At 46.3% G+C, this 12,367-nt stretch overlaps 1 protein-coding gene across 1 annotated transcript; it reads right to left on the bottom strand.

Annotated features, from left to right (window-relative positions):
* Positions 1–3,954: 3,954 nt before the first annotated feature.
* arhgef33 (Rho guanine nucleotide exchange factor (GEF) 33) lies at positions 3,955–11,971 on the bottom strand. Its single transcript, XM_068741653.1, has 18 exons — positions 11,932–11,971; positions 10,690–10,830; positions 10,303–10,346; positions 9,178–9,342; positions 8,983–9,103; positions 8,622–8,747; positions 8,390–8,500; positions 8,163–8,289; positions 7,931–8,063; positions 6,688–6,798; positions 6,462–6,554; positions 6,231–6,370; positions 6,033–6,122; positions 5,775–5,953; positions 5,118–5,560; positions 4,804–5,032; positions 4,156–4,330; positions 3,955–4,066 (listed from the first exon to the last, which is right to left on the bottom strand). Exons 1-18 carry the CDS (start codon positions 11,969–11,971, stop codon positions 3,955–3,957), a joined length of 2,580 nt encoding a protein of 859 aa, XP_068597754.1.
* Between the last annotated feature and the right edge of the window lie 396 nt (positions 11,972–12,367).

Below are 12,367 nucleotides of genomic sequence, written 5' to 3'. Positions count from 1 at the left end.
CTCCACACGAGACAGACGAGAGCGACTTAAACCCAGAATGCTTCCTGTCGCCGTCCCGCCTCTCCCCCCTGCACACGGGGGGGGGAGAACGTCGTCCAGCACAGAAGTCCCAATTCAGCGCTGATTCTGTTACTAGCCTACACATGCTACTACCGCTACCGCTACTGCGCTAAAGCTTCACAGAAGAGCCATCTTGCACAGAGAATCTTTTTCTCCTTCAACCTTTTCTTAACTGTTTTTTTTTTTTTACTACATTATTATTTATTGTGGCATGATGTAACCTGTAACAGTCAGGATTGTTTCGCGCTCTTTTTTTTTTTTTTTTTAAGAATAGAAAAGCGGAAACGGACTAAATCACTTCGCCACAGCTACACCCACCACCACGCCACATAAGTGCTTAATCGACCTATTTAATTGTTGTAAATATAAATGTAGTATTTTTTTGATGGACGATCACTAAAAAGGCTGTAGATAGGTGTGTGTGTATAGTTGTACATCTGTGGAGGCAAACGGAGAGACGGGAGACTTCCCTTCCTGTCGTGTGACGGAGGGGCAGGAAGCCAGGAGCCCATCTGTCCTCGGGTGGGCAGCTTCAGTAATCTGATATTAGACCGTAAAAATCTGCTCCACGATCGGACGGAGGAAACGCAGGAAACGCTTGCTGACTGTTTCGCATGCACCACCATCCGGACATTTGTCGCCAGGGCGACGGATATCACAATTTATGTTTGAGTTCTGTGTTTTTTTTTTAATGCCGTTTTGAGACCTTTTTTTCCGGGAGGGGGGGTTGTTTTCTTTAAGGTTTTTTATATTGAACCACTGGTGTTAAAAATTTGCACAGAGGAAAAGGTATTTGACAAAATGTGATGTCATTATAATATATGACCTTATGTGTCTGCACTGTGTGTGTGTGTGTGTGTGTGTGTGTGTGTGTGTGTGTGCGTGCGTGCGTGCGTGTAGATAAGTCCATCGTGTACAGATCTGGCCTTCACCGGCGGACGTTTGCGTTTCTGCTCTAGGCCTCTTGACAAAAACACTGACAATTATTTAAAGATACGACAAAAAGCTGGATTTCCACAACGGGAAGAATTATTTTAATGTCTATAAAATGCTTCTTGAAGAGAAATGTTTTTCATCACCTTCCAATTCTTCTCTTCTATTAGCCTCCAAAGATTATGATCAAATACTGTTAGCATTAAAACCTCCCCAGCCTTAGACAGGGCGGCGCTGCCACAGGTGTTCCGTGCTAAAAATAACGCATTTAACCCTTCGTTTCGCGATAATAGTAGAGGAAGGCCAAAAGTGCAGCGTTTTATTCATTTTTATCTCATTTTAAGTTTTTATTTTAGGATGTGATTGAGATTTTAAAGCCCACCTGACCTCTACATGTGAGAGTCGTTAGCGGAGTTGAAGCTAACTGCGACGCTTTTTTTTGTTTTTTATGATTAAATAGACTACTTTCCATCCAGACACGGAGATGGAAGTCACCCAAAGTGACCCGACTCTGAACCGAGCTGTTATTCCACCAATAGATTTGAAGCTGACCGATTCCAGCGACAAACGAGTAAAGAATTCCCTTTCATAAAATAGAAATGGGAAAAGAAAATTCCAGGAATCACAGCCGTTTCCTTTAACACCATTTCACCGCGTTTTCTGTGGGTATTTGTGAATGAGCAGCATTTCCCTTTGAACACTAGCTCCTCCTTTTTTTTATCCTGCCCCTTCAGTTTTTCTTTCTTGTATAAAATGTCGCACCTGGAAGACGGATGTCATGAAAATTGATTGCGTGAAACACTGAGACACTACACTTAATTTCTGTGTGCGTTTGGGGTGGATGCTGCACTCCTTAAAGTTAAAATGCATTGCCATGGTTTCACTTGCCATGGATCACTCCTTCGATGAGCTCTTGAGCCGCAGCCATGCTCCCATGTGAGCTCCCAGCCAACCGTGAATGCAAACGTGTCATAATTTCAGGGCTGCAAACCAAGTTTTATTCGTAGAATGATGTTTCTTAACACACACGATGGTATATTTGGAAAAAATGTGCTACGCATTCCTCGATAAATTGGTTTGGTTTATTGTCAGCGACGTATATTTTACATTCTGGATGTCATGCGAAAAGGTGTTTAAAATTCTTCAGCCAAGTTTAGAATGTAGTCTACCTCGTGGTATTTTATTTTTATACGTGAAAACAAAAATCCTATTTAAGAAGATCTGTATCTGATTTAAAAGCTCGCCGTCGGCATCTCAAAGTCCAATTTAGAAAAAAGTTCCGAGAATTTCCTCTGAACTGCGTAAACGAGCAACGGAGAGGCCCCCTGAAAATGGCTTCTATATTTTCACATCTGAGAACTTAAGTTTAAGAAGTAGCCCATCCTGTATCGTAGCTGCACATCTAGAACTGTTCTATGTACGGATTCAGTCGACGAAACCGACGATCGTCTCTGCCGTCGTAGCTGCAAGCTTAATCTATGATGCTCTTGTTTGTTTTTTTTGCTGAAACGTCAAGTCTGTTTTATAATGTCGCATACGCCTGGGGCGAATGACTTGTGATAATTCATAGGGATTATTTTTTAAATGATTCGGGCATCAGATATGTGGAATTTCATTTTGGAAAAGAATGCCTCATCAGCATTCAGGCAGACCCAGTTTCCATCGAACGGGTCCTCCGATCAGATTAATGTCAGAACTGATGATCATTATTGTGATCCCAGGTCGCCTCCTCTGTTCTGTTATTACATCACCTTTAGTTTCTATTGTGTAATGCACATGTTATGAAATGTATATAGTGTAAAATAAAAATGGGTTTGTTTTACATACTGTACAATTGCCTATATTTTGGTTCAGAAGTGTACCAGATTTATGAGATGAGGTTAACACATTAAAAAAGAAGAAACTGAAACATTCATGGTGTGTTTGTTTTTGTATGTCACTCATTTTAGTGCAGATTTTATAACAATGTGTGTTTGTAAAGAACCGATCGGTTCTATGAAGTCAACTGTGAGATGTTTGTCACAAAATGTTTAATAAACATAAGTATTACCATTTACTAAAAAAAAACCCTCAAACAACAAATATTAGATGTGAAGGAATACATCTTGTTTTAATAGCCAGCAGCGTAATGCGGTTTAAGTGTCGGCCTTTTATTCAACATTTCTGAAGTCTCATGACCGTCACATTTGTCTGAACAAAATACTTCCATTTAGATCGCAGAAATAACGAGAAAAGCACTCAGAAAGCAGCCCTCTGGCAAGCATGATTAGGTTCACACCGTCCACATGGTGATCTGGATCGTCATCAAAAGGTTCTAAATTGTTCTTGGTCTTTATACACCAACCATGAAAAGTAAAAGTTCATCGGAGCTTGTGCATTTCTAACTGATTTTTGAATCTGTGAATGTGGTTTTCAATGTTAAAATTAAATATGAAACTTGCTGGTGAGATGGAGATCCCCCCCCCCCCACCCTTTGTCAGATTCCATAAACATCAGTCAATAATCACCCGAGATGTTGAACAAATTTTGAAACTCCATTTACTGCAATGTTAACAAAGTGATCCATAATCCGGGATCTCTTCTGGATCGTCACCAAACTTTTATCAAATGTTCCTGGTAACATTCCCAACATTTCCCGGAGATTTGATCCAGGTCCGTCAATAGCACGTTGAGTTATCTTGCCAACGGCCGGGCAGACCGGCGAAAACATAACCTCCTCGGCAGCGGTCGTTACACGAAGAAAAACATGAAGGCATTTTAAACATGCAACAAAATCAACACTTTGTTTGTTCTCCCGAGTACATGCACGTTTTACATTCATTATAATACTAGGCTGGTGTTGGAAACATTTAACAGACTGATGGAGTAAAAGCATCGGAGTGTACACTTCCAAATGATTAGAGTAAATGCATTATTTATAAAGGTGTGTGTGTGTGTGTGTGTGTGTGTGTGTGTGCGTTTTCATACAGCTGTGCCACGGTTTATCTCCACATGAACCACTGGGGCTTCGGGTTCCTCGTCATTTTGGTTTTCCGATGTTGTCCCGCCTCCCTTCTCTTTCTTCTCACTGCTCCTATGTTGTTGTTTTATCAGAGTAAAAACAATATTATATAATAATAAAATAAACAATACAATAAGATGCATTAAATTATTATAACTCACTTTTTCTTGAAGAGCTTCTTGAAGGAGCTCCTGAAGCCTCCTTTGTCCTGCTTCCGACTCCTCTCGCTGAGAGGGGTGTGGTTAAACTCCTCTGTCCCACCCCTCCAATTAGACTCCTCCCCCCACGACTGGAACCCAGGGTCCTGGTTGGATGGAACACAGTGTGTTGACCTCACTTACAGCTTTGACATTAGCAGTGTTTCTGTCTCTGAAATAAAAAAATTTATAACAAATCTGAGAAAAAGACAAGAGGCGGGGCTAGAAGTGGTCTGAGGAAGATACAGGTGGCGGAGATGAAGATGCTGAGGTTCTCCTTGGGAGTGACCAGGCTGGACAGGATTAGAAATGAGGCAATAAGAGGGACAGAGAAGGTCAGAGAGGACACACTTTGATGGTTTGGACATGTCCAGAGGAGAGACAGGGACTATATCGGTAGAAGGATGCTGAGGATGGAACTGCCAGAGAACAGGGCTAGAGGTCGACCCAGGAGAAGATACATGGACGTAGTGAGGGAGGACGATGCAAAGGACAGGGTGGAGTGGAGAAAGTTGATTTGCTGTGGGGACCCCTGATGGGACAAGCCGAAAGTACAGTAGTAGTTGATAAAAATAAATACTTATTGCTGCAGAGACGTTAATTTTCCGACACTCACAATGCTGAGCAGGCCGTGGAGCTCATCGCTCTGCTTGTCGCTATCCGTCCTGCTCCCCGTGGGACTTTGGACCCTGCGGGATGGGGTGGCGCACCCTTTGCTGCCCTTACTGCCCTGGCGCTCCAGTTTGGCATGGCTGTCCACTCCTACCTTTTGGAAGTGCTCTGGCAGAAGCCCCACATCCAGACTACTTACCATGCTGTCCATCGGAAGGCCATTCAGGGACTAGACAGTGAGGAAGACGCGCGTTATGATCGCAAGCGTGTAAAGACGATTTCTTTCTCTGCATGTCAAGTACAAGCCACTTCACCTTGCTCTTACGCTGGCTGGCCTGAAGGGGGCGATGGTGATTGTGGTGCATGATTATCAATTCATCCGGAGACATGTACCCACTCTTGGGTATTTTTTTGCGATGGTTCCTGCCCACATCACGGGCTGTCGTCACGTTCACTGCCGTTGCATGATGCGCTGCCGGGGGACCTTTGGGGAACTTCACAAAGGCGATATCAATGGAGGAATCTGATGAGGCGGAGGACGGGTGGTCGAATCCGGCAACGTCATGAAAGGAGCCTCTGTCCTCTTCGTCGAAGCTCTCTAACCCTGAGGGATCCGGAGGGAGAAGGAACTCTCCGAGGGCGTCCGCCAGAGCGGAGCCCGGCTGCACCTGACGACCATCTGCAGGTCTGGAGGGCTGATGATGCTGGCAGGACACGGACCTGTCGGATCCCTCGTTCTCAGGGATACTGCCGAGACCTGAAAACCAATGAAGTCATTAGCATCTGGAGAATCACAAACAGGAAACGCCAACGGAACATCTCAGACTAGACGCAGTGTAGTCCAACAAAACAAGCTCCAACTTCTAACCACACGGTCACCAAGCAAGCAACAATGCCATGACATGAATGATAACTGGATTGTAACAGGCTTTCCCAGACCCCCCCCCCCCCCCGCTGTCCTAGCCACAGACCTGTCAACTTGTGATTCCGTGAGTCCAGGTCGGGGCTGAAGTAGGAGAGCTGGGAGGGTTGCTCTATGTCGTAGCACTGACTTTCGGAATCCTGGTCTTGCTCCCAATTTTGGAAGCGATGAGACTGGATCTGCTCCAGGAGATGCTGCTTGCTTCTCTTCACCTGATTTGCATGCTCTCTGTGAGCGATGGGGGGGGGATTCACCACATGTAGGACACCAGCATAGCAACTGACAAGAGACAGACCAATGCACTCACAGCACGGCACCGCTGCGAGGGTATGACAGTCCAATGTTGTTTGCCTGGATCCCGCTTTCCACGGACCTTAACAGCTGCTTCATGGTGTACCTGCAGGAGACACAGAACGCACCTTTTTGTAACGTCACGCCTGTCGAGTGCGGTTTTACCGTTTCCTGAAGGAGTCAAGCGAACTTCCCCTTCACACCTCATCCTGACCTTTCGCGGTTGAGCAGAAGCAGCTCCTGGTTGTGCTGGAGCAGGCGGTGGTACTGGGTGGTGAAGACCCTAAACTGCTGCATGCACACCACCAGCAGGTAGTAGTCTGGGTGGTCCGCCTCCGTCTGCTTCAGCAGCCCCTTCAAGCACAGATAGATAGGCGTAATGTTCGGGGGCAGTCATCGGGACTTAATCATTGTCCATAATCCTCGGAGCGTGTCGGAAGCTGACCTGCAGCCTCAGGAGGTACTCGGGGATCCTTTGGACCGGCTGCAGGAGCAGATTGCGCAGGGAGGGTTTGGATTCATCGCCTATTACGTCACTCTAGAAGCATCATTTGACCAAACAGAACAGCACAGATCAACCAATCGAGTACATACGGTATACAATGAATATTTTACTGTATTTATGTCATGCTTAAACCTTCTCCGCTTACGTCTCTTCCGTGTTCTGTCACCTCCACAAAGCCAGAGGAGGCCACGGAGTTGGCGGTGGCGAGCATGGATATGACCGACAGACACTCCGGAAGTTCCTTCAGGTACGACACGTAGAAGTCCAGGAACTCACTCTGGAAGGACATGGAGACGCCAGGTCAGAGCTCACACGAGTCTTTATGCACATTCTTTACAGTCGGTCTCTTGTTGCCGTGTTTGCAGAGAAAAACAACCAACCAGAAAAGCAGTCGGAGAGCGCAGACCTCCGCCAAGCAGCTCATTTTATCACCTAATTGGATTTGTGCCATCCGCATGATCTTTCTGGATCATCATCAAAAGGGTCTAAATTGTTCTTGGCGGCGGTAATTAGCCTGTAAGCTAGCAGGCCTGCGGATAGATTGGATTCCTGCATTTCCTGGTTTCATTCAGTCATTTTAATTTCCTGTTTTTTCCGACCCCTTGCTCTCAGTGAGTCGCCAGAGGACCAATTAAATAACTGCTCTTGTTTAACTCTTCCTCACCAACCTTATTCCTTCCTTGTTAGCTCAGAATTAGCCACGTGCTGGCTTTGATAGCTTCAAGCTACGCTTCTGACATTATTGAGCTAAAGACTAGCATCTTTTTTCCTGTCTGCTATTCTCTACACTGTTAACAAGCGTCTCTGTTGTCTTTGTGCTACTTCCGTATTCAAAGTCCAAACTTGACTCTGCTGGAATTTGACATTTCATTTCATTTCCATCATGGCTGCCTGAAAGCGATCCAGATCCATTTTAATGGCCGAGCTCAGACCTTAGGACGGACTTGACCTTAAGACTTTTGGCTTTTTTTTTTATTTGCCAGTAAATTGATTTTTTACAACAAAACGGCTATGAAATTATAATCTGGTGTATTTTTTCCACTTTGTGTGGCGTTGGTGACAGTTTTGACGTTCAGAGACTTAACAGCTTTGTTGGCTGCCGTCCCATAAAAAACTACAATATAACTTGAGATGCAGTAAAACAAAGGATTTATATACCCGTACCTTTATACCCATTTGTACCCAGCAGGGTTTAGTTCCTGCCAAAGTTTGCAAAGAGAGAAAATAAGGTTTGACGAGATCACCGAACAGACATTACATGTTTTAAACATGCACTCTGATTCACTAATAAAACACACACAGGCTTACACAACCGCCTGAAACCCCGATTTACAATCAAACACTCATAAACCCAACATCTGTATTGGATTTGTTTGATAGATGCTATTTATAAATATCACTTTGTGCACCTCTGCGCTGGTGAGCCTCATGAATACATCTCCCACGATGCTTTGCCACTGGCTCTTCAGCACACGTTCCTGGAGAGTGTGCAGGAGCTCCAGGTGCTGCTGGATCAGGAATCTCAGAGAACTGGGAAACGGACTGAGGAGACCAGGGGGGGGGGGGGGGGGGGGGGGGGGTTGATGACAGATCTGAATCCGATGAATTGAAAATGTCCCTTTGTAACGCAGCCGTCCTTACCGTTTGTCTTGGCAGGTGAGGGCTTCTGATCCATTAAATGAGATGTTGGCCTTCAGCAGCAAAGACAGGTTGGACACATAAACTCTCTCCGACTCCAGCAGATCTAGCGCCACCTTCTGTCTGTTGCCTGGCAACATGCAGACACAGTGGAAGTCAAGCAGCCTGTCCACTATTGTAGCAGAAGTACATCATCATCATCATCATCATCATCAACACATCTTCCTCACTGAGCTCAGTCGGGCTGTCGCGCGTCTCTATTTCATCCCTGCCGCCGTTCTTCTTCCCGATCCACGCCGGAGGTTTGGAAGGACGACCTCTGGGCTGCTCCGGGGTAGAGGCTGCACACACACACACACACACACACACACACACACACACACGCGCACACACACACGGGGTTGTCACTGATTGGACCAGCTGTTCCCAGTTCCTGAGTGTGTTTCCAGAAAGCAGACTCACTCTGTGTCACTGCGGGGGTCGTCTGAGATGAACCGGTTTGGGGGAGGCTGAGGTCCGGCTGGTCGGACGCGCAGACGCTCTCGTCCTCGGTCACCGGGAGGACTTCTGCGTCTGAGCTCCTGCGCCAGACGAGTCGGGTGTTGAAGCGGACTGGACGCTATTTGCCAGGTTACACAAAGCTGTTCGCACTTTAGCACGTTCCGCTAGAGGAGTCGTGTGAGCAGGGAGGAACGGTTTGTTGTGATGGAGAATGTGGAAAGGAGGTGAAGAGTCGTGTGCAGGTGGAGGAGCGTGTCAGGTGTGCTCTGTGATAGGAGAGTGTCAGCGGGGACAAAGGGAAAGGTCTTTCAGACTCGCCTTTGCGCCACCGAGAATACGGCGTCGCTGTCTTCTCCTGCACGCAGCAGTTCGATCCTCCGCTGCACCTCCTGCTGTCTGCTGGAGACATCCTTGATGCGGAGCAATGCCGCGTTCAGCTCCTCCTGTAAACACAGCAGGGTTTCCCAGCGACGACTCGAGCTCGCGTGCCGGAGTGTGTTCGCTGTGCTTCCCGCACCTTGAATGTGTTGAGGGAGTTCTTGAGGCCCATTACTTTGTCGTCCACGTCCGTCTGATGGGCCTGCAGCTTCTCTTCCACGCCGTGGTTCCTGCGCTGCAGCTGGCGCAGCTCCGTCAGGGCGCCGTGGAGCCCCTCCTGCAGCTCCGCCACCAGGCTCTGCAGCTGCACAGCAAGACGCAGCCAAAAGAAAAGTGTTTCAAAACGAGACTGATTATTACCTCCGCAAAGGAGGTTGTGTTTTTTTTCCCAGCGTTTGTCTGACTTTTAGCATCATAACTCGAAATGTTATTTACGGACCTTAATGAGATTTCCAGGAAGGATTGGGAATACTACCCGGAACAGATGATAAAAGTTTGGTGATGATCCAGAAGAGATCCTGGATTCTGGATCACTTTGAAATGGTTTTGTTACCATTGCAGTTGTAAAAGGAGCTTCAAAATCTATTCCTCAATATCTCAATTGATTATTGATTGATGTTTATGGATTTTGACACGTACTGTACATTTAATATTAGAGAGAGGTTTCGAACAAGCGTCGTCTTACAGCTGAGTCAATTATGCGCTCTCCGACTGCTTTTCGAGTTTACTTGTGTTTACTGTATTCTTCTTTCTTATTTTCTTAATTTGATTGGTCACGGCATTTCGGCCTGTTTTCTTTTTTGTGTTTTAGTAATTATTTTTCTCAGACATCCTTTTGATTCACGTGCTTTTCCCATCTGTCTCTCTCTCTCTCTCTCTCAGTCATGTGAAAGAAATCAGGCCCGTGGACTGAATGGAGCGTCTGTCCTGTCTCCGTCGGAGACGATAAGACACGTAGACCTCAACATACTGTCAGCTCCTCACAGGTTTAATTATTCGTGCTGTTTGTTGAGTCGGATGGTTGTTTCCTGTTAACCGGTCACCTCAAAAGCGGTGATGACTTGTCGGTTATTTATGTATTTATTTATTTATTGGATGGCCTCAGGGAGAATACAGTTTTTGGTTTGATCCAGATTTGGCATCTCTTGCCATGAAGCCACGTGATCAGAGCTGCTCCTCTTCGTGGCCGTCATGAGACTGACACAAATCCAAGCGAGACAGTTCCACACGCGCCAAAAGGCCGCTTCTAGGAGTTCTCGATTACCTGAGCGACCTCCAGGTGAGCCTCCTCCATGTTTTCTACTCGATCTAAGAGGGGAAAACAAACACAAAAGCAATGAAGTCGTTCCATTCTGTCACGCGATCAACGATAAAAAGGACGGTCTGGTCACGCCTTGAAAAGAAATGGATTTAAACGTAAAACTAGAGAAGGTGAAGGACATTGTGTCAGACTATAAAACAAACGGCACAAGTCGGAAGATTATCCCGTCTTTCCAGCGCTTTGACAGGAGGACCCACCTTCACTATTGTATATATTCTGTTTATGATCTTAAAGTATTTACGGATGGCTCAGATGTCTGCATGTGATGCGGTGAAGAATTAAAGGAGAGTAGAGGAGTGTTTCAGGCCGTCAGCAGTGGACCTGACTAACATTCATCCAACGGCAAGAACAAGTGATATCCGGCGTCCTTCAGCTCCACAGACATTATGTCGCTCTCGTTGTGACGACCGTCTCCGGGAAGCAGCAGAAGGAACCAGACGGAGGCTTCGTCTGAGGTCCGAGCTGCTTCGCCTGGGAGAAAAGTGCCGGTCGAGGAAATTTCCAGTTGTGATTTGAACTGCAAAGCGATTTGAGACAAATAGCCGTTTCTCAAACTCAAATCACACCTGGGGGGGGGGGCGCAGGAGGCAAAGTCTGGGTGAGGTCAGGTATTCCACAGAAAAAGAAAGATGAAATCGGCTTAACCTCTCGCCCATAACAAGCATATCTATATAAAAGTGGCTTTGAGAAACATTTTAATATTACTCTCTTTTCAACATTTTTAACAATCGAAAACTCAAAAGACATTCTTGGGATATTCATGAACTGAATAAAAAAAGTACAAATTCATGTAAAACTCGCAGGCCACATTAACCTTAAACTTTCATATAGTCCTTGGGGGGGCCACAAATGATCATCCTGCGTGCCACAAATGGCCCGCGGGCCGCGAGTTTGAGATTCCTGTGTTAAAGCATAATGACTCTGTTGTGGAAATGTTACGGGTCAACAGGCGGGTCATCCGAAGTATGAGCTCATCATATATTACCATATACGTAATCGATTGCCCCGTCTGCGCTTGTGTGACAAGCTGCAACTGTCGAGCAGGAATGACAGCAAGCTCAAAGACGCAGTGGAAAACAAACGGATGAGGTCCTCCCGCAAGAGGAAAAACTTTCCTGTTGGGGTTTCGTCCGGACTCACGTACATCTTCAAAAATAAAAGGGTCAAACCAGTTAATGTGAAGGGAAGCTCCGATAGAAGCTCATCCTCAGCTCTCGTGGCCGATCAGAGGATTGGTCGAATCCTCTGATCGGCCAATAAATGCAATAGATTTCCTCTGAAACGACGAAGATTCCACTTTTCATGACGTGCAGAATTACTTTCACCGTGATCCAGACTGAGGAATCGGCACGGTGGGATGTTATTATTGGTCGCTCCCAGCAGAATGCAGATTGTTCCGATCAGCTGATGAGTGAAGAATAATATCGGGAGAAGTATTGATATTTTTTAACTCCGTTCCGGCCGTTTGGATCAAAAGTCCGTATCAGCAGTAAATATTTTGTCCTGCATGTTTTGACTGCTTGTAGTCAGACCGTGCGAAAGTTCCAGCTCGGTTCTCGGCATCTGTTTTACCTTCCAGCTTCTCTTCTCTCTCTGTTATTCCATTCTCCATGTTCAGGCGTCCGTGACCTCTGGTCCGGTTTGCGGCTGTCCGGTTCTGAGGACCTTATCCAGCTCAAGACGTCTGCGGTCCGCTCCTCTGCCTCGTTCTCTTCCTGTGAACAATCCTTCGCTGTGATCACTCGGGCTCTTTGCTCCAAAGCATGTGAGTCCTGTGATTCCTCCTTCACACAATGAGGCCCTTGTCCGATGAGAGAAGAGGATCAGGAGGGGAAGAGAGGAAGTTCATCAAGCAGCCGCTCACTGGCGGGAGGTGTAGATCGATGATGATGATGATGATGATGATGATGGTGACTCACTGAGGGAATGAGACAACATACGATGCACCCTTCGCCTTACGAATGCTAATGACACCTGTGGGGTCTTATTGCCTTGGTGGTTTCGGCCC

Source organism: Brachionichthys hirsutus, chromosome 7 (assembly GCF_040956055.1).
Source record: "Brachionichthys hirsutus isolate HB-005 chromosome 7, CSIRO-AGI_Bhir_v1, whole genome shotgun sequence".
Classification (NCBI taxonomy): domain Eukaryota; kingdom Metazoa; phylum Chordata; class Actinopteri; order Lophiiformes; family Brachionichthyidae; genus Brachionichthys; species Brachionichthys hirsutus.
The sequence above is the reverse complement of the archived record's forward strand: the minus strand, read 5'-3'. Positions and strand labels throughout refer to the sequence as shown.

Coding starts and splice junctions, on each gene's coding strand:
- arhgef33 (XM_068741653.1), bottom strand. CDS start 11,971: ATGGAGAATGGAATAACAGAGAGAGAAGAGAAGCTGGAAG. Junction 10,831..11,931: donor GAGAGAAGAGAAGCTGGAAG/GTAAAACAGATG, acceptor CTTTTCTCCCAG/GCGAAGCAGCTCGGACCTCA. Junction 6,371..6,461: donor AGTACCTCCTGAGGCTGCAG/GTCAGCTTCCGA, acceptor CTGTGCTTGAAG/GGGCTGCTGAAGCAGACGGA.